Raw genomic sequence first — 21,625 nt, 5'->3', positions numbered from 1 at the left:
GAATTCTCATTTCCTTTGAACTAATATAGCTTTAAGAGAGACAGACTATAGGGGCTTCCCTGGTGGTGCAGTGGTTGAGAGTCTGCCTGCCAATGCAGGGGACACGGGTTTGAGCCCTGGTCTGGGAAGATCCCACATGCTGTGGAGCAACTAGGCCTGTGAGCCACAATTACTGAGCCTGCGCGTCTGGAGCTTGTGCTCCGCAACAAGAGAGGCCGCGACGGTGAGAGGCCCGCGCACCGCGATGAAGAGTGGCCCCCGCTTGCCACACTAGAGAAAGCCCTCGCACAGAAATGAAGACCCAACACAGCCAAAATAAATAAATAAATAAATAGCGGTCCCTTTAAAAAAAAAAAAATGAGAGACAGTCTATAGATCAATTTCTCTATCTGGGATTCAGTAATTTCAAATTTGGCCACTATTCTGTAATCATAAAAAGAACATGTATTAACCAACCGTATAAATTCTCTTGCTTAAAGAACTTCCTTTCAGTATTTCTTTTAGTTTGAGCCTGCTAACAATAAATCTCTCAGTTTTTGCTTATCTTAAACATCTTATCTTGCTTCATTTTTGAAGAATATTTTCACTGATTATAGACTTTAGGCTTGAAATGTAATTTCTTTCAGTACTTTAAAAATGTCATTTTGTGGTCTACCGAATTCCATCATTTCTATTGATAAGTCATCCGTCAGTATTCCTGCTTCTTTGAAGGTAAACTATCTTAGCTTTTAACATTTAAAAAATTTTTATTTTTAGCATCTTGACTATGATATATTTAAGTGTGTTTTTTCTTTGTATTTAGAAGTTCTTAGAGCTCCTTTAATGAGTGCCTTATGGTCTTTTCATCAGTTTTGCAGCCATTATCTTGTCAGTTATTGCTTCTGTCCATTTTTCTCTCTCTCCTCACTCTCAGGGACTCCCATATGTGACATCTTTTCACAAGATCCTGTGTGTCTCTTACTCTCTGGTCTGTTTTTTCCAACCTTTTGCTGTCCATGTTTCTGTGTGGTATTTTCTATTAACCTATCTTTCGGTTCACTAATCTTTTCTTCAGCTATAAGAAATATGTTGCTAAACACATCTATTAAGAAGCTTTAGTTCTGTGCTTTTTAGATGTAGAATTTATATTTAATTCTTTTTTAATAGATTCTAGGTATCTGGTGAAATTCTCCATCTTGTCATCTTTTTTTCTTGGACAAAATAAACATAGTTACTTTTTTAAACTATATCTGAGAATTCTAATACCTGGGTTACCTGTGGTCCTATTTTCTATTGTCTTTTTTCTCTCTTAATCTTAGTTCTTGGAATGTCTAGTAATTGCTGCTTGAATGTTGAGCATTTTGTGTAAAAAATCATAGTCTCTGTCACTCAAGCCCTGGCTATCTTGGCAGCTCTGAACTCCTTTTAAGAGCTATCCTCATTATATTTAGGTTTAAAATCAAGAATGTTAGGGAGAAGCCCATACAAAAAAAAAAAATCCAAAATATACTTACTCAGATTCCCTGCTCTCTCACTGAAAGGAATAACCTCATATAGGTATGTTCTTTACTATAAGCTTACACGTGAGGAAGGTGGTTCCCTCCTTCTTGGAGGCATGTATGTCTATGAAGCTGTACCTTATGCTCTAAGAATACCTCTATTATTGTTATGATGATGTACATAAACAGTTGTACATAAATAGCTGTACAAAATGAAAGAGTAAACATATCTCTTTTTTTTTTGGCCCTTTTGCACAATAAGATCTAACAATAATACTCATGATAATAGTCAATAAGATTTACTAGAGATTTATTATAGGCCAGGTTCTGTGTTAGACGTTTTGCATAGATTATCTCATTTAATCCCCAGAAGAACCTATGAGGTAGTAAAGGTAATTATTCCTATTTTACACATGAGGAAACTGAGGTTTAAAGGGTTAGTTCACCTTAAACAAGGTTCCAGAGCCAGGAAGTAAATGGCACAAGCAAGTTTGTACTCAGATCTTTCTAACCTCAAGGTCTAGGTTCTTTTCCAACATTTTATCCTGCCTCTTGTGTTGCCTTCATTCCACATAACTGGTTTGATGATTTCACTGAGCCCTGGAACCCTGAGATACTTCCTTAAATAAGGTGAGAACAAAGTAGCCTGAGGGGTTTACATGCAAATAAATCTCCTTCCTGGTACATTTTTCTTGAGTATTTCCAGATTCTTACCTCCCCTACTCAGCTTTGCTTTGATATATGTTTTTACATCAAATGCTTCCATTTATAAGTTCTGTGGGAAATCTGAAAGTAATTTTTTAAATAAAGCTTTATGCAGGGACAGGAAGTAATTAGTGGTGGGGTTTTATTTTTGGAGGATGAGATTGGTGAGGGGTGGGGTATAGGGAGAAATTGCTTTCTGCAGTGTCAGATGAATGAGTTACAGGAATTGATGGCTCAGCCAGCAGCTTGGTGCTTGCCAGTGAGTCAGCAGTGATTCCACCCTCAGTCTCAATGCTGGAATCACAGCTGTGAAAGACTCTTCCCGGCGAGGGCCCCTCCCTGCCTTGCTGTCTGGGGCATGGAAGCTCTGCCCACATAATGTGAACCATTCAGTTACCTGTCCTAGTGGAGAAAGATTCACAAAACTACCTTCTTGGGTTCATGCACATATTTCTGTGTTTCTTTAGGATTCATTGGTGTTTCTGATTTTTTCCTCTGATAACCCAGCAGAAACATCCAGCTTGGGATTGATGTAATAGCAGAATTTAATTCCTAGGGCAACATTTCATATTTTTACACTGCTTCAATGTCTAGGGTCTTTTTTTTTATTATTATTGAAGTATAGTTGATTTACAAATATTGTGTTAGTTTCGGTTGAACAGCAAAGTGATTCACTTATATATATATTCCTTTACAGATTCTTTTCCTTTATAGATTATTACAAAATATTGAGTATACTTCCCTCTGCTATATAGTAGGTCCTTGTTGTTTATTTATATATAGTAGTGTGTATATGTTAACCCCAAACTCCTAATTTATCCCCCCCCTTTCCCCTTTGGTAACCATAAGTTTGTTTTCTATGTCTGTGGGTCTATTTCTGTTTTGTAAATAAGTTCATTTGTATCTTTCTTTTTATAGATTTCACATATAAGCAATATCATATGATATTTGTTTTTCTCTGTCTGACTTACTTCACTTGGTATGATAATCTCTAGGTCCATCCATGTTGCTGCAAATGGCATTATTTCATTCTTTTTTATGGCTGAGTAATATTCCATTGTATACATATATATGTGGTATATGTATATATACCACATCTTCTTTAGGGTCTTTATAAATGGCAAAGCAAGACAGGAAGATGCTGCTTCAGGAAAAATGGTAGATTGAAAGAGGTCATTTTGTCATGATTGAAAATATGTGTGTGTGGCAAGAAGATTAGAACGAAATCATTATGGTTGTTGGGTTGAGATGGTAGGATTGTTGGTGATTGCTTTTTACTTTTTTTCTAGGTTTGATAAATAGGCTCAAGTTGTAAAATTTATTCTAAAAACAGTCGTTTCGTATTTTAAACTAACTATCCACTTGTGGGAAAAAATCTGGCCAAAAAGCTTTAATATTTTAGGATATCTTTTTCCCAGACTTTGCTCATATTCTTAAGGTCAACTTGGTCATATACATGGTGTGCTGTAGGAAGTGGGCAAGGAAGATTAACTTTGCTCAGAAGCTGTAGGTGCCAAGCTTTTAGTTCTTTTAGAAATTAATGCTAAGAGAGATCGAAGAACCTTTCCGAGGTCGATTAGCTGGTAAGTGGTGGAGTTCCATTCAAGCCCCGGTCCCATTGCCACCAAAGTCCACACTCTTTCAACGAGAGTATAGAATGATACTACCGCAGGGCCCGGTCCTCCAGGCTTTTTTGCAGGGCATTTTTATTTTATTTTTTTAATTAATTTTTATTGGAGTATAGTTGCTTTACAATGTTGTGTTAGTTTCTGCTGTACAGCAAGGTGAATCAGTTATACATATACATAAACATATAGCCACTCTTTTTTAGATTCTTTTCCCATATAAGTCATTAGAGTACTGAGTAGAGTTCCCTGTCCTATAGAGTAGGTTCTTATTAGTTATCTATTTTATATGTAGTAGTGTGTATATGTCAATCCCAATCTCCCAATTTAGTCCCCCTTCCCCCTTGGTAACCGTAAGTTTGTTTTCTACATCTGTGACTCTATTTCTGTTTTGTAAATAGGTTCATTTGTACCATTTTTTTAGATTCCACATACAAGCGATATAGTATTTCAAGTGTGTTAACTTACCGCTGGATTTAGTTGTCCATTGAGAAAAATCGTATTGCAATATTTTTCTCTCTTTTTGAAAAACTAGGATTCTAAATTGCACATATACATACTTGGCTTCTACTCTAGTTAGAAAGACAAATACTGAGAGTGTTGTATAGAATGCATGTGTGTACATCTGTGTGTTTGACATTAAGAAGATGAAAGAGGTATGGTAAGTACTTAGTTAAGTGGTTGTACTCCCCCAGAATTTGAAGTGATTCTCATGATCACACCTAAAGTTCTTAGATATATGAGATCGAGGCTAAAGCTAAATGTTTTACTGTTCAGTATAGTAGCTATAAGTGACAGTTTCTGTTGAAGAAGGAGTGATATTGTTGCGAAGCAGAGGTTTTACAGTTTCACAAAAATACCCATTGGCCAGTAGGGCCTTAATTTATTTTTCTAATAAATTAATAACATTTAAAGATTTTTGCAGCTAATATTGTACAATTAACGCTATAAGCTTTGTTGAGATACTGACATACAATATACTGCACATATGTAATTGTACAACTTGTTAAAATTTAACATATGCCTACACCTATGAAACATCCCTTCAGTAAAGATAATGAGTATATTCATTACCCCCCCCAAAGATTTTTTTGGAGTGCTATATTTTCTAAGAAAAAAACCCCCAGCCATTTAATTTCATTATCTAATTTGATGAAAAAGGCCTGGGTGGGGACTCAGGTGATGTGAGTCTGGACCCTGATCTTGCCCTAAATAGCTCCATGAAATTCAGCAAGTCCCTTAATTTTTCCAGGTCTTAGTTTTCTTATCTGAAAAATGAGGGGGTTGAACTGGATGGTCCCTAAGGCCCTGTATGGCTCTAAAGCTTAATAAAGCTAAGAGGACAGGCATACTTAGGGTATTGGTTTGTGTCCAAATGGTTTTATGTAAAAATATAGGCTTCCCCAGTTACCTGGTGTCAGCTGTGCTGTTTCATCCCGGCCCCTCTCTGCTTGATTGATTGATCATGAAATCATTTCATTTCTTTTAATTCTCTTTCACCCTGATTCAAGGTCATTCAAGTCATTACTTTCATGTTGTTCTTTCTAAGCTTAGGGAATTGTTCTACTTAAGAATTTAGGGGTAGGGCTTAAATAATGCTGGGAATTTGGCAAGCCTCAAGGGGCTGCGAGGGGCAACAGGACTATCAGCTCCTTGGATACTCTCGAGGCAGCTTGGGCATTTTAGGGGGGAGGGGGCAGAGGCGAGCTGTACTGGATTTATTTCAGGGATGGGGGAAGGGAAGCAGACTGGAGTTTAATTAAAATTCGAATCCCAACTTTGCCCACCTTCTTATCAGCAACCAGCATTTCTGTCTGTGGTTCTGGTGATTTTGCTGTGATAACATATGTAGTTACCTCGAAAACTCTTGCAAACTGACCTAAGATTTCAATATGCTCACCAGATGCTTTAATCAGACTTGGCATGATTCCATCTTTGGCCTGTGTTTTCAGAGATACCTCCTCCACCACTGCCATCTTTCTGTTGGGAGCGGGGGGGCATTGGAGAGCTGGTGGTGAAAATTGAGCTGATTGCAAATGACAAAACAGTTTCATCACAGCACAGAGATCTTTCCAAACTATTTCTGTTTTCCCGTAGCTAAGTGGGATTTCTGCGGAGGGGCTGCTCTGATTTCATCTTGGCCCACCATGAGGTTCTTCCTGCTTTGTGCCTACATGCTGCTTCTGATGATTTCCCAGTTGAGAGCAGTCAGCTTTCCTGAAGACGATGAACCCCTTAATACTGTTGACTATCACTGTAAGTAATCTAAAGAACATTCTCCTTTTCTAAGAAGGAAGCTTTTTTGGTTTTGATTTTCTAAGCATATTCAATTTTAGAAAGAGAGACAGAGTTTTATGTCTTTATAATGTTTTACATACTAATTTATCCATAATCATTTCCTAGTGTCTGGAGAAAATGGGACAGTTTAGTTAGGTGCTTTTCTAAAGCAACCCATATATAGGTTATATGTTTTCAGTTAAAAGAAAAAGACCATTTGCTGACATTCACTGTCCTTTATTCATTCATATTCAAAGACCTTAAGAGAGGAATTTAGTTAAAACCCTTTTACAACTAGTATATACAGCTAATCAATGCTGTATATCGATTCTTCAGCTCCGTAATCCTGACTGATGGTTTAGCCCATTTTTACTTGCAGATTCAAGGCAATATCCGGTTTTTAGAGGACGCCCTTCAGGCAATGAATCACAGCATAGGCTGGACTTTCAGCTGATGTTGAAAATTCGAGACACACTTTATATTGCTGGCAGGTAATTTTCCTCTCGTTGGTTTATTAGATTAAAATTCTTTTCTCTTGCAGTGCTTGCATTAATGTGTCTAGTTCATGAAAAACTAATATGTGATTGTGATCAAAAATTGCAAGTAGCCAAGAATATTCACCTGGAAGAGTCAGTGTTGTGTACCAGGAACAAAATATAGCAAAAACCTTTAGCAGTCTTATTTTATTACTGCCATCAAGAAATCATACACCATTCTTTATTCCTAAAGCAGCAGGAGAAAAAAATCTTTCTTTATTCTTTTTTAACTTGGAATTATTCAAGCAAATATTAGAAGTATGTCTGTGCTAATAGCAAGTAGCAGTTTGACCCATGCCTGAAAAGCTTTCTTTGCTCCCTAAGCACAGTGATATATAAAAGCATCTCAGTAATGAAAAAGCACTCTTTGTTGACTTTGTTGGAGACAGAGAAAATCCAGATGATCTCCAAAACACAATAAAAGCAGATCTGTAAAAATAAAATAAGAATCAGCTTAACATTTTTATGTATTTACATGATATGACTTACTGCCTTGTTTCCAACAGGGATCAAGTTTATACAGTAAACTTAAATGAAATCCCCAAAACAGAAGTAATACCAAACAAGGTGAGCAAGTGTAGTTGGCAAATTTATTTGCACTCCCTCAGAACTTGGGTAATGTCCCTCTCCCCTCAATATTTAAAATATTGAACTTTGGTTTGCTTGACTGATACAGAAACTGACATGGCGGTCAAGACAACAGGATCGAGAAAACTGTGCTATGAAAGGCAAGCATAAAGTAAGTGAAACAAACAAGTGCCTACTAGATTGAGTCTCTGTGGGGGCTTGAGCCCACAGTGTAAGCATACGGAATGTCTAATGTTAATGTAATTGTTACTTTCTTTAGGATGAATGCCACAACTTTATTAAAGTATTTGTTCCGAGAAACGATGAGATGGTGTTTGTTTGTGGCACCAATGCTTTTAATCCCATGTGTAGATACTACAGGGTAAGTATATTTTATACAATGTGCTTTTTTTAAATCAACTTTTCTTCCTTTACTGGAATGTCGTTAGCGTCAAATCCTTTCTCCTATAGACCCAGTAATTTGTTTTGTCTCTAATGCTATGGAGGAAGAAAGACAGAATTCTTCCCATAGAATTTCAGTGCAAATAAAGCAGTATTGCCTTCAAACTTGTACATTGAACAGATATGACACTAGCTATTTATTTTTCTTTTGTAGTTGAATACCTTAGAGTATGATGGGGAAGAAATTAGTGGCTTGGCAAGGTGCCCATTTGATGCCAGACAAACCAATGTTGCCCTTTTCGCTGGTAAGATTCTTTAGTGTAATGAATATAAATGATTAATGACATTGAGGGTGCAAAAGGAATTTAAAGGAAGAAAAAAGCTCATAACTAGGATAGCTACCTTGACACAGGTGTTTCAAAGACTAAAAGCTATGAACAAGTTTTCAAAAAAGAGGAATTAAAAGTGAGCATATTATAAGTATTCTGACACTTGACTGTTAACTAGGCCAGTGACCCTGAATAAGTTGCTTAACTTTTTGATGCTTCAATCCCTCATCTGTAAACTTAGATAATACCATGGGTCAACCTGTCACAGGTTGATTATGAGCATCGGGTTTAGATTTATTTGTATATGTAGCAATAATGGAGGTGAAATCACTCCAAAGGATATTATACACTATATAAGATAACACACTTAGGATAATTATGGCTATTTTATCTAAATTATAACTTTGGTTTCAGATGGGAAGCTGTATTCTGCCACAGTGGCTGACTTCTTGGCCAGTGATGCTGTTATTTATCGAAGCATGGGCGATGGATCGGCTCTTCGTACTATAAAATATGATTCCAAGTGGATCAAAGGTATCTTTGAAGAACAGCTTTGTGATATCACCAAGGGAAGTAGCATGGCCGAGTGGGAACAGGAGACCTGGGCATCAGGAAATTCAGTGCATGACTTTATATTGTTTATTTAGAGCCAAGTATAGGCTGCCCTGGTTGTGAACGGGAGCATTAATGGGGGATGAGGAGACCGGTAGCCATGTCAGGAAAGTAGATGTTTATCCTAGGTGACCTCAAAAAAAAGATCTCAATTCTGTGTGCCATTTGCCTAACTCTAAATGCATGTAATAATCCTTGCCCACTTCCATCTACCTACCCTGGAAAGTTAACCCTGGGAATCGTTAGTTCGTATCTGCAGAGTTATTTTGACCTTTGGAGTCTAGAAATCAAGATTTTTTTATTTTCAACGTAAGAAGTTTCCTTCCCTAGTTAACTACAGGTTAATGAATAAATCTGTTGAAACAAAGACCTTTTGTTGTAGTTCATTTCCCTGTAGGCTTTTTCTAGCCCATTAGCTAACATTAAAGACTCTGGGTTCCCTGAAGCTTCAACACACCCATGCTGGGACTCCACAGACTTGCTGGCATATCAGAGTTCTCCTTGGCTTGAATGTAGCAATGTGACATCTGTCAGTCATGCCTGGCGGTCAGGGCCTGATACTAATTGAATTATCCTTTAGGAACCAGTTTGTTTTCAATTTCTCTTTCAGAGCCACACTTTCTTCATGCCATAGAATATGGAAACTATGTTTATTTCTTCTTTCGAGAAATTGCTGTAGAACATAATAATTTAGGCAAGGCAAGTATATGATTGTGCACATGTCCACTGCATGGAATTGAGCCCACTTTGGTAAAGTCTTTGCATATTTTCCAGCACTCAAAGCATTTAGGGCCAAGTGCAGAGAGGTGAGTTGCTTACCCTGAGAATAATTGCTGTGAAATACCTGCACAATGGCCAGAGTAGGAACAGCAGCCTTGGGCCTTGAGAAGATTTCATTTTTTTTTTTTCTGTTACTACAGAGAATGTTCTGCAGGCTCCCTTGAGCTATGGATGCTTCTTTAACTCTTTAGAAATCTATTGATAGCTATTCTTTCTCGGCATCAAAAGGCAGGATGGAAAGTAAGGGCCCCTGTTCAGTGTTGAATACTTCAGTACAAGCCCATATGATTCTAAAATATTGCGGCCCCTTCTATGCCAGGTTTAAGGATGGTGCATTTTGTTAACAATATGGGAAGCTAAGTGGGGGACAAAGTACGGGAATGGTTTCCATTCAGCCGGGCCGTTCGATAGCTCACTTCTTACGGAGCTTGTTTGGCAGAGCAGGAAAATGGCCCTTTTTGCTCACAGATAAATCTAGTTTACATTCTTACTCTACAGATCCCTAGAGAGAAGGCTGCCGGAGTCTTTTGAACCACATGTATCTTTAGCATGTTTCATCCCTCCCTTATCTGGCAGCTTTTTGTTCCTCTTCTTCCTCCATGCTCATAACCCCGTTGCTTTGCTTTTGTCCCGTGGGCAGGCTGTATATTCCCGTGTGGCCCGCATATGTAAAAACGACATGGGTGGCTCCCAGCGGGTCCTGGAGAAACACTGGACTTCTTTTCTGAAGGCTCGGCTTAACTGTTCTGTCCCCGGAGATTCATTTTTCTACTTTGATGTTCTGCAGTCTGTCACAGACATAATGCAAATCAATGGCATCCCCACTGTGGTCGGGGTGTTTACCACACAGCTCAACAGGTGAGAACAGATCCCTGGCACTTCAAAAGGCCTTCCGTATCTCGCTTGTGGGAGCCGCGAACAGGCCCGTTGTCGCCTGATACTGTTCCTCTTTTTCAGCATTCCTGGGTCTGCAGTCTGTGCATTTAGCATGGATGACATTGAAAAAGTATTCAGAGGACGGTTTAAAGAACAGAAAACTCCAGATTCCGTTTGGACAGCAGTCCCTGAAGACAAAGTACCGAAGCCAAGGTAAGAAAAAAAAAAAAAACGGAGAGGATTTTTGTCTTTGACAAAACCCTCTGGTCACGGGAAGCATCCATCCTCAGAGAGCAGCTGGGCCAACCTCCCACTCCAGGAAGGGTCCCTGCGCAGCGCTACAGACAGAAAGTCAGTGAATATGACTCTGAGAGCCTGAATATGGAGAGCCCGCAGAGTTCAGGGAAATAGCATCGCTCCTCTGGTTTGGCTTACTCTCCTTTCTCTCTCGACCTCTTCTTCCAGAATGGACACCTAATCCCTAGATACAAATTGTGAGGGGGGACAAAACACACTATTTTCCTTTCAGGCCTGGCTGTTGTGCAAAGCATGGGCTTGCCGAAGCTTATAAAACCTCCATCGATTTCCCGGATGAAACCCTGTCGTTCATTAAATCCCACCCCCTGATGGACTCTGCCGTCCCACCCATTGCCGACGAGCCCTGGTTCACGAAGACTCGGATCAGGTAAGACTGTGCAGAAACACGGGCCCTCTCCCATCCAGTGGCTTCCCTTCCTGTTGCCCTCCCCCCCTGACCTGGCTCCCCCTCCTCTGGCAGGTACAGACTGACGGCCATTGCCGTTGACCATTCTGCTGGACCCCACCAGAACTACACAGTCATCTTTGTTGGCTCGGAAGCTGGCATGGTACTTAAAGTTTTGGCAAAGACCAGTCCTTTCTCTTTGAATGACAGCGTGTTACTGGAAGAGATCGAAGCGTACAACCATGCAAAGTAGGTATATTTTAGGAGAACACTCTTTAGTACTTCCAGTGTGTGTTTCATCTAGTCATTTCCTTTCAGCCCTCTAAATTAGCAGTGGTTTGGCATATTAGTGTTTTGTTTTGGTTTGTTTTTTTCCTCACTGAAATAAAACCCGGGTCTGTTGTTTTCCTGAGTCCACTAGGGCTTGGAGGGTGGACGGTGATGAGTTTAAAAATAATTCAGCCCTTGTTTGTCACCTGTGGAAAATGAGAATATCTTACCACCACCCTCCTACCTTGCAGATGTATTTCAGGATGCTACATGGAGCAGACAATTGATTGCAAACACACACACACACACACACAGTACACCATAATTCTTCTAACCACTGATATAAAAAATTACGTGGACCATTAAAACAAACAAGAAATAGATGAGAGAAATGGAGCAAAGAAGACTAAGGAGAGCTCCAGAAATATCTAGCACAGGAAGATTTAAATGCATTAAAACGTTATCCTTTTTCTTCCCTATAGTCTAACATGCTCTTCACAAATGCAGTTTCCTTCGATCATCAGAACGGGAAGCCAATCTTTAAAAAACCCTTTGTCCAGCCTGAAATTAAACCAGCCATGCAGAGCAGTAGAAGATGAATCACATAATTATTACTTCCTAAACTACGTGCGTGCCTGGTTTGCTACTGAGAGTATTCCTCAACGCCTCCCCAGCTCTCAGTAATTGCAAAAACCAAACGTCACTTGCCTCGTATAGTTCCTGTAGCTTTTGACTTACTAAACGTATATGTTCAAAATGTCTCCCACAATATAGGTGCAATGCGGAGAATGAGGAGGACAGAAAGGTCATCTCACTCCAGCTGGATAAAGATCATCATGCTTTATACGTGGCGTTCTCTAGCTGTGTTATCCGCATCCCCCTCAGTCGCTGTGAGCGGTATGGATCATGTAAAAAGTAGGCTGATGTTTCTTTCCTTATCCCGGGTCTTAACAGCATCATTACCTTTGATGATGAGAAAATTCAAGTTACGTTCTGTTTGGTTTTATACAGGTCTTGTATTGCATCTCGAGACCCGTACTGTGGCTGGTTAAGCCCAGGGGCCTGTGGTCAAGTGACCCCAGGGATGCTGTAAGTATACTTTGTCACATTAGCTGAGATCTTCTCCAGATGTGCTTCTATCTTCTCCAGGGACTCTAAAGCTAGAAATTTTAGAAAACTTCCAATAACACTACTTTTCTTTTTTGCTTTACTTTTCTTTCTTTCTTTCCTTTTTTCTGTTTGTGTTTTTTGTTTGTTTGTTTTGTATGGGAGAAGGAAAAAAAAGAAAATCTGGAGCTGTGAGAGGGAAAGGAGATTGTAGACAGTGAAATACCTACGGGAAATGGATGGAGAGAAAGAACCAATTCTCTTCTGCTCTCTTAAACATTCTAGTTACCAAATGTTTAATAGAAATACTCATTTTAGCAAGCTATGTTGAAATGTCCTTTTTTTTTCTGTCTGCTCATTCTTACTAATCCGTCTGTGTTCTTGGTTCTGCTCTGGTTGTCACTTGTGTTCCTATGAAGGCTGTTAACTGAAGACTTCTTTGCTTTCCATAACCACAGCGCTGGAGGATTTGAACAGGACACGGAATATGGCAACACAGCCCATCTAGGGGAGTGCCATGGTAAGACCGAATCTTCCTTTCCCTCCTGGTGCTTCTTTTTGACCACATTTGCACGTGAACATTATTTTACAATCAGCCTTTTATAATGACTCAGGACACATGCCACCTAGCATTTAACTTAAACTTCACAAAAGCTGAGCTATTTGGTCATGGGGATACATTAGAGAAGAATCTTACTTTTTTTTTCCTTCACCATTTACAATCTTGTAGGAAATCTAGAGAAAGGTAGTCTAAGCGGTAGGTTAATCTTTTAATTTATAGTCCTTTCTTTTGACTTTTTGAGTTAATTGGAATTCGTAAATTTTTGCTTTCTTTTGGTTACTTTTTACTGATTACTTGTTCCTTTAATTCTTTTAGAAATTTTGCCTACTTCAACTACACCAGATTACAAAATATTTGGCGGTCCAACATCTGGTTAGTTTTTTTTCATTTTTTTGAATTAACAACCTTTTCTTTCCTTCAGTTCAGCATTTTCAGCCCCTTCTCCCCTCCTTTTGCACAGTTTGGCAGCCCTTCATTTTTGTGCTTTGACTCATAACCCCCCTGATGGTCCGAAAGACTTTTTCTTATTCAGCACCTCACCCTGTGTAGCATGTTTACAGCCCATCATTGACCAAGGCACATCCTTTAAGAAAAATCCAATGGATTAACATAGGCTGCATTCCAGCTGCACGCCCGTCCACCCAAGCTTTCTTCTCTCTCACCCCTGTGCATTGTGAATGTTCCCTCTGGCCATCTGTATTTAATGGATGGCAGAATTTCATTATTTACCCCTTCTCTCCTCACCTTTCCTAAGACCTACTAAACAAATACACATTTCCCCAAAATGTGTATTTATAAATTTGAGAGATCTTTTTTTGAATGGTTTGCGGTAATCCCAGAAACCTTTGAATGTTGTGGTCTCAGTGGTGTGAAAAAGGTTCCCATCGAATGAAGCTGGTTTCTGATGTATTAAGATGTTCACTGGGCTCCCTGTGCCCTTCTTGTCTGCATCCGTTTTGGAGTCTTCATGTGTGACCGTTGCACCAGTCTGGCTTGGGGTCTCCAGGGGTTTAACCTAAGATCATATGCTTACATTTTGAGGGAAAATCTACTTGGCAGAAATCAGTAATAGACACGCTAAGAGGTTAAGTTACTCCCGATCCTATTGCTGGTTCTAAAACTTACCAGCAGTTTCATTCCTCAGAGGGGAGAAAAGGATGGAAGATCTTGTGTATCAGAACATCCTTATTCAGCTTGTAAATGCCATTTCTTTTGCATGAGTTGCTGCTAACTCTTTGGAAGAAACTCCCCGGGCATTTTGGAAGGCACGGACAAGGTTCGTCCCTGCTTCAGTGCTTTAGCATGGATGGTGAGCCCTCAGTGTAGTCAGTCATCTACAGATAGACGAGGCGTCTGCGGTAAAGCAGGACAGCCTCTTTGTCAGGTCTAAAGTCAAGTGTTGATGCAGACCTAATCAGGTGTTTTCTGATGACGTTACACTGTAGGTTCCCCGGTGAAGGCAATACAGTTTCCAACCATCTATGAAAATGCTTTAAAAAAATAGACACAAAAAGAAGTGATGTTGTCTCACAAAAGGATGCGAAACTAGCAATTAGTCTTCGGGATCCATCGTACCTTCTCCATGAGTGTCATTAATCACCGCAGAGGCTTCGTAGAGGAGTATTTTCAGTGTCTTCAAGTTCGAAATCTGCTTAATATGTCTCTATTGTTCATTTGTAGCTTATATTTTTCCCTTGCCAGAAAAGGATTTGGTATAATGTCCTTGGATGTGTTTTTATGAAATCCTAGAACAGGCTTTCTCATAAAATTTGCTTAAACTTTACTTGAAAGTACAGCAGACCAGTCAGAAGCAATCCGCTGTCACTACCCATGTTAATAAAAATCTGTTTGCCACCACAGACATGGAGGTATCTTCATCTTCTGTTACCACAATGGCAAGTATCCCAGAAATTACACCTAAAGTGATTGATACCTGGAGACCTAAACTGACCAGCTCCCGGAAATTTGTAGTTCAAGATGACCCAAACACTTCTGATTTTACTGATCCTTTATCAGGTATCCCAAAGGGTAAGGCCTCACCAGGGAACTCATCTCTCACTGAGTGGAAACCTGATTCCTAATGTCTCTGAGGAACGTGTGGAGGTGAAGCCGGACGGAGCTGCCTCTGTTGTTAACCATCGCCGCCACTGGCCACGGTCACACCGGTTTTCTGTGGTTACATGGAGCGTGCATTCCTTAGCAGGTGAAAGAGGCGGAAAGCTGTTGAAGAAGAAGTTGGTGAAACAGCCACTCAGACAGTCTAATCCGTGTTGGCTTCTGTCTGAAGAAGCTACACTCTGCTGGGTTTCAGAGAATTCCGGGGGTCACCCCAGCGATATCCAAAAACAAAACTCATTAACTGCAAATATCCTGATATCGGATGTTTTGTTGAGGAGCCTTTCCCAGACTTTTGTTTAGCTGCAATTTACAATGCAATCTGAAAAGTAAGGGAGGCGCGAAGTTGTTTGAATGCCACAAGCACTAAAACCTAACAGAGTGCTTGTCCGTAACTATCATTTTCAGCCCATAATAGAAGCATTTATCAAAGAGCTGTCTGCTGAGTTACCCTGTTAGACAGATCACTCTGGGAAAAAAATCTATTCTTTAGTGCTTACTAAACTGTGGTATCAGGTTTCCAATCAGTTTTTATAGCAGTGCATTGTCATTTATGATTTACATCTGTTGATTTTGGTTTTATTTGTTTTCATTGTAAACAATTTTATAATCATTCTTCCTCTTTTATTTTCTTTAGTAATTCCATTTCTCTCTACATTTCTTTCTTTGTCTTTCACAATGCCACTGAATTCCATAGCCCTCAACATTGGTTAAAAACAACTAATGTTCAAAGGCCTTAGTACTAACCTAGAGCAACAGAATCTTCAGATCACTCTGACTTACCTTACTCTGGGATAGCTGTGCTTGTAGCATGTAACAGACTTGGATACCTCTTAAACTAACATGTCTAGATGTCTGTGGTTGCATTAAAAATCCCAATAATTATAAACTAATTCACTCTTCTTCTTCTAGTCTAATTTAAATATTTCTTAAATATCTTAAGACAATTGGATAATATTACTTAACATAGTATATTTCCTTAGACTGTCTGGATTTCTTTCATAGCAGGCAATTCAAGAGTGCTTCACTCCAAGATGGAATGAAAAAAAAAATCAAAGTAAACATGAAAGGCTACATTTGTAGCTAACAGTGACCAAGCAGATGCTTTTAGTTTGTGAACGAACTATATACTTTCATTCTAATTAAGATAGCATAATTATTTTAGCAAAATATATATTTATGCCAATTCATACATTTCCCTAATCCCAGTAGCTGCCCTTTAATCCTGATTTATGAATTAAGAGAAAATCATGAGAAAAAAACATTTTATGAGTTTAAAATGGGCCACTTAGAAAATATATACTTTCTAGCTCTAATTTTTAGGTAGAAACTCTTAAAATTTTGAATGTTATGTAACAACTATTTAAGAGGGATTGGAGGGGAAAAGACAAATACAGATCGGTGGAAGATTAGAGTTACCCTGGTATTTGTAGCGATCATATATGTCTCTGGGGATCCTATTGGGATTAAAGAAAAAAATATGGAATTTTGGAGTCCACCTCACCCTCCAAGCTAAGCATATGGACCATGTGAAGGTAGTGTTGGGTCAATGGGAGCCATTTGCTGGCTAATATTGTTTTAAAGAAGCTCCTCACTCAGACTCTTTTCCTGTGTGTCTACTGCAGGTGTACGATGGGAAGTCCAATCTGGAGAGTCCAACCAAATGGTCCACATGAATGTCCTCATCACCTGTGTCTTTGCAGCTTTTGTTTTGGGTGCATTCATTGCAGGTGTGGCGGTATACTGCTATCGTGACATGTTTGTTCGGAAAAACAGAAAGATCCATAAAGATGCAGAATCTGCCCAGTCGTGCACAGACTCCAGTGGAAGTTTTGCCAAGCTGAATGGTCTCTTTGACAGCCCAGTCAAGGAATATCAACAGAATATAGATTCTCCCAAATTGTATAGTAACCTGCTGACCAGTCGGAAAGAGCTGCCACCCAATGGAGATACGAAATCCATGGTCATGGACCATCGAGGCCAACCTCCCGAGCTGGCTGCTCTCCCGACACCTGAATCTACACCTGTGCTTCACCAGAAGACCCTGCAGGCCATGAAGAGCCACTCAGACAAGGCCCACGGCCATGGGGCTTCAAGGAAAGAAACCCCCCAGTTTTTTCCTTCTAGTCCTCCACCCCATTCCCCACTAAGTCACGGACATATCCCCAGTGCCATTGTCCTTCCTAATGCTACCCATGACTACAACACATCTTTCTCAAACTCCAATGCTCACAAAGCTGAAAAGAAACTTCAAAACATTGACCACCCTCTTACAAAGTCATCCAGTAAAAGAGATCACCGGCGTTCTGTGGATTCCAGAAATACCCTCAACGATCTCCTGAAGCATCTAAATGACCCAAGCAGTAACCCCAAAGCCATCATGGGAGACATCCAAATGGCCCACCAGACCCTAATGCTGGATCCCGTGGGACCTATGTCTGAGGTCCCGCCCAAGGTTCCTAACCGCGAGGCATCACTCTACTCTCCTCCCTCGACTCTCCCCAGAAACAGCCCAACCAAGCGAGTGGACGTCCCCACCACTCCCGGCGTCCCAATGACTTCTCTGGAAAGACAAAGGGGTTATCATAAAAATTCCTCCCAGAGGCACTCTATATCTGCTATGCCTAAAAACTTAAGTTCACCAAATGGTGTTTTGTTATCTAGACAGCCTAGTATGAACCGTGGAGGCTACATGCCCGCCCCCGCAGGGGCGAAGGTGGACTATATTCAGGGAACACCGGTGAGTGTTCATCTGCAGCCTTCCCTCTCCAGACAGAGCAGCTACACCAGTAACGGCACCCTTCCCAGGACGGGACTAAAGAGGACACCGTCCTTAAAACCTGACGTACCACCAAAGCCTTCATTTGTTCCCCAAACCACATCTGTCAGACCACTGAACAAATATACTTACTAGGCCTCAAGTGTGCTCTTTCCCATGTGGCTTTATCCTGTCCATGTTGTTGAGAGGATGATGTTGTAAGGGTACCTTAAGACAAGAGACTCGCTTGTATCTTAAGAGAACCAAGTGGCCAAAGAAACTCTTCCTAACTTTGGCAACATCAGAACTTGCCATACGTAGCTACTGCAGCAAGGCTTCTGTGTACTTGCCTGAAAACAAAGGAAGGTGCTGGTCATTCCATTTCTTTTGTTTGAAACTAAAGAGATATGTGGCTCCGAGGGGCTACCTGTAACCAGTACAAAGAGCAGATACAGTGCTCAGAAGAATCTGTCTGTGAGCAAATACTTGAAAATGGGTTCAACTTAGACTGCCATTCTGTGTGGTCTTCCCATTAAATGTGAACATTTTAATATGTATGCATTCACCTTGCCTCTTGCACAAATGTCAAAAAACAATGGTAATGTCTCAAAGAAAAGAAGTTGTAGATTACCAAACAATTTGCTAAAAATTCAGTCTTTGACCCAAACTGTAGCATTTTTTTACGTGTGGCATTTTTTTCATGCCACCAAGGAACTGTGTTGCGTGTGCATGTGTGTGTGCGTGTAAGTGTGTGTGTGTGTGTGTGTGTGTGTGTGTTCTGTCCCCACTAGGATTTGTTTAGGTGCCCATGGCATCTTTTTGTGCTATGGAGTTGTTTACATCACACATGACTGAACAAGAGACAATAACTTCTTCCCACAGCAGTCCATTGGGTTCAGCTTTGAGAAAGAAAGAAAACCGAGGCTGATTTTGACGGTCAAAATGATTAACCTGACTTACGTGTTACCCAATGCCAGAATGTAAGAGTTCTAAGTAATTTTGTGCTGCTATTCACTAAAACTTCTATAACAGTCTTGCCAGCTTAAGGAGATGGAGATGATAAGAGGTATCCTTGATTTATCCACCAGTATTCAGTAGTAAAATTCACCTGTCCACTGTGAATCCAAGCCCGAATCACTCTACTTAACCTTGGACACACTAACGAGGTTTTATTTTGATTGTGTTTGGTTTCTCCCATGTAGTAAAATTCCTCTTCTTTTAACTCCCCCTAACCCCAAGATCAAACAAACAAACAAACAAAAAAACAAACCCCCCCCCCACACACACACACAAAACAGAAGACAAAAGAAGGGGATGTGAGAAGGTTGTAATTGGCTTAGCAGAAACAGTCTGTGAAAACCTAACAGTGGTGCAATCATGTTGTCTACGTTGTGTGATGTGAGAATTTTCTCCTAAGTCATGCAGGTAATGACAGTATACTGTACATATTACATGTGAGTTTACCTAAATCTGTGCATTTTGTGCCTTATTCATGAGAATGATAGAAGTACTCAAATATGTCAAGTGTTTTCAGTATAGCACATCATTTACTGAGTGCCAGTTGTAAATGTTTTTCAACCAGCACCTGAAAAGACTTTTAAAAAATCCTAACAACAATCTAGAACAGTTAATTGTAAAACAATCTATCCAAATAGCTGCGTTACATCCTTTGCCATGATAAACATTCCACTCCTACTTTCTTAAGGATGAAACAGTGATAATGTGAAGTCAAATGAGGTTTCCTGGGTAATGTGACACCTGCAGAAACCATACAGAGTCATTTATTTGTAGTTTTGCAGAAGCCACGTAGAGCTGATGATGTGCAACCCTGATGACGATTTCAGTTAATATGCTGCACACCACGGTTTACTGAACCTCATCTAGAAAGTATCAAGGCAGAGGAATGCTCCTGACTTAGTCAGACAAGTAAGTTCAACTGTTTTCCTGATGATATCTATTACTTGGGGGAGATGGGTTGCAGAAGACCAGAGCATTTTTATGCAGAATGTAGAATATGGATGCAGTTATTCTTTTCCTTTGAGAATATTGTTTAATAAAGAACGCGATTCCCTGAGGTCTCTGGAAGCTCAAAAGCTAAAACTTCTGTTCTTGAAACACTTCAGCTTTGAAACTAAAATATTACAGATTGATAATAAATTAAACCAACCAACGATAAACACTACTCAGTCCATCGCTGACAAACCTGTTTGAATTCACCTTACCAATATTAATCCCAGCGTGCGGAAAGTGGAACAGTAACTCTATGTGAACCCGGATAACATTTTGTAACATTGTGCTGCCTTGTAGTTTGTAATGTGAGTTCTATCAGTATTTATGTTGAAATTTCTAACAAAATCTAGTCTGTATCCTGTTAATTTAATTTTTAAATGCTTTATCCATTTGTGCAAAGGTAAACACAGATTGTATCTTTTTTAATGGTACGGCATAAAAAGTAACCCTAAAGTGAAGTGGCTCTATACTGTTTTATAGAGTACTTTAACATGTATAGATATCTTGTAAACTTGTATTGTGGATGTGTAAATAATATGTACTTTGGGTTTTTAACACCGCATGTAAAGTCAAAATAAAATATACAAATCATTATATCCTGCCTCTTGATGTTGAAGAGGTCTGGAAGGTATCGTGTTTTTAAAATATTTTTAAGTCAATCAACATCCTTGAGAGCTTCTTTTAAAATATACCAAAATATTCTTACCTGGAATACTTGCCATCAGGTCGTGGTTACACCACCATTCTCATCTTGGAAGGCTGGGCAGAGCCCCTGGAAAACGTATAATTCAGAAAACCAGATGAACTGTACTACAGCAACAGTCACATGCTTCAGGCCAACCCTTGTCCACGTATCGCTAGTTCGACAGGCATTTGTAAAATTCATGATTTGTGTTCTCGTGTGAAATTGTTAATATTTTAGTCTAAAATTATAGCTGGTCGATCAGGTTCCTGTGAACATTTCTTGCTATTTGGTATAGGGCATTTCTCAATTCCATTGTTTCAATTGAATAAGAATGTAAGTAAGAGATAACGTTCCTCAAATATGGAAATGGGAGGTAAAGTAATGATTCCACTTAGTTCTTTCCTTAGCATGGCATGAGTTAGTTAGTGGCTGCTGTCATTGGGTTTGGACAAATGAATGAAGGAAGAGACAAGGGAAATGTATCTTCAGCCTTGCTTCTCCCTGGGCTTCTTGAGCATTGTATTCTCTTTCATTTCTATGGGCTATTTCTATTAAGTTGCTGTTTATTATACCTTCTGGCCATTTTACAAGTTTTCCTGGGTTCAGTGATTTTCTTTTTCTCCTAAAAAGTGCATTTTTCTCTTCTTCCTTTATAGCAAATTTTAGCCTTTTTCAATCATGGACATCTTTGATAATTTAATGAATGGTACGGACTGAGAGCTGAATTTCATTTTCCGTTTTCAGGGGATTTACAGACCCCTAAAACCACACCTACGAATCCTCGAGATAAATGCTTAGATGCCATTTGAGAGAAATGGAGTTAGAGAACTTGGAGCTTTTCATAAGGAAAGCATTGTAAAGAAAATGAATTAACCAAGACACACCACCCGTACTCTGGTTCCAGAGATCCCATTGGTTGGCATTTAGCTTACTCTGGGAAATGGCAACACAAGAGATGCTGGTTCAGGCTAAGAAGAAAGGGGGTCTCACGTGCAAAGTAGTGGGCCTTGTGTGGCCTAGGTGCTGGCCAGGTACCAGGAGGACTCGCCTTCCTGCCATCTGAGAGAAGCCAACTTTCTCCCTTCTCCTCCCCTCCCAGCTCATCTCCTTCATCCTCCTTTTCAGAGGAGGGCAAAGAACAAGGGGTCCAAAATAGCCCTGGGTCCAGGTCTGGGAGCTGGGTTCAAATCCCGACTCTACTACCCATCAAGTAACTGCCGCACTATAC

General features: G+C 39.8%; 1 protein-coding gene across 7 annotated transcripts in view; it reads left to right on the top strand.

Moving 5' to 3' along the window:
* Positions 1-20,609, top strand: part of SEMA6D (semaphorin 6D) — a 55,996-nt gene extending 35,387 nt beyond the window's left edge. For 3 of the 7 annotated variants that reach the window (XM_059913364.1, XM_059913360.1, XM_059913365.1), the window contains exons 2-19: positions 5,906-6,064; positions 6,465-6,576; positions 7,128-7,188; positions 7,298-7,360; positions 7,469-7,570; positions 7,805-7,895; positions 8,334-8,453; positions 9,142-9,230; positions 9,952-10,169; positions 10,269-10,400; positions 10,717-10,872; positions 10,966-11,139; positions 11,935-12,075; positions 12,172-12,249; positions 12,726-12,787; positions 13,145-13,201; positions 14,690-14,857; positions 16,570-20,609. In XM_059913364.1, the coding sequence (XP_059769347.1) occupies positions 5,956-6,064; positions 6,465-6,576; positions 7,128-7,188; positions 7,298-7,360; positions 7,469-7,570; positions 7,805-7,895; positions 8,334-8,453; positions 9,142-9,230; positions 9,952-10,169; positions 10,269-10,400; positions 10,717-10,872; positions 10,966-11,139; positions 11,935-12,075; positions 12,172-12,249; positions 12,726-12,787; positions 13,145-13,201; positions 14,690-14,857; positions 16,570-17,858 (3,222 nt within the window). In that variant the 5' untranslated portion in view covers positions 5,906-5,955 and the 3' untranslated portion in view covers positions 17,859-20,609. The remainder of the gene's footprint in view (positions 1-5,905; positions 6,065-6,464; positions 6,577-7,127; positions 7,189-7,297; positions 7,361-7,468; positions 7,571-7,804; positions 7,896-8,333; positions 8,454-9,141; positions 9,231-9,951; positions 10,170-10,268; positions 10,401-10,716; positions 10,873-10,965; positions 11,140-11,934; positions 12,076-12,171; positions 12,250-12,725; positions 12,788-13,144; positions 13,202-14,689; positions 14,858-16,569) is intronic. The other 4 variants (XM_059913361.1, XM_059913362.1, XM_059913363.1 and 1 more) reach the window with 4 other exon arrangements.
* Positions 20,610-21,625: the final 1,016 nt, after the last annotated feature.

This window comes from Balaenoptera ricei, chromosome 2, assembly GCF_028023285.1.
Source record: "Balaenoptera ricei isolate mBalRic1 chromosome 2, mBalRic1.hap2, whole genome shotgun sequence".
In the NCBI taxonomy this organism is placed as follows: domain Eukaryota; kingdom Metazoa; phylum Chordata; class Mammalia; order Artiodactyla; family Balaenopteridae; genus Balaenoptera; species Balaenoptera ricei.
Note: the sequence above shows the minus strand (reverse complement) of the source record. Positions and strands in the feature narration are given on the sequence as shown.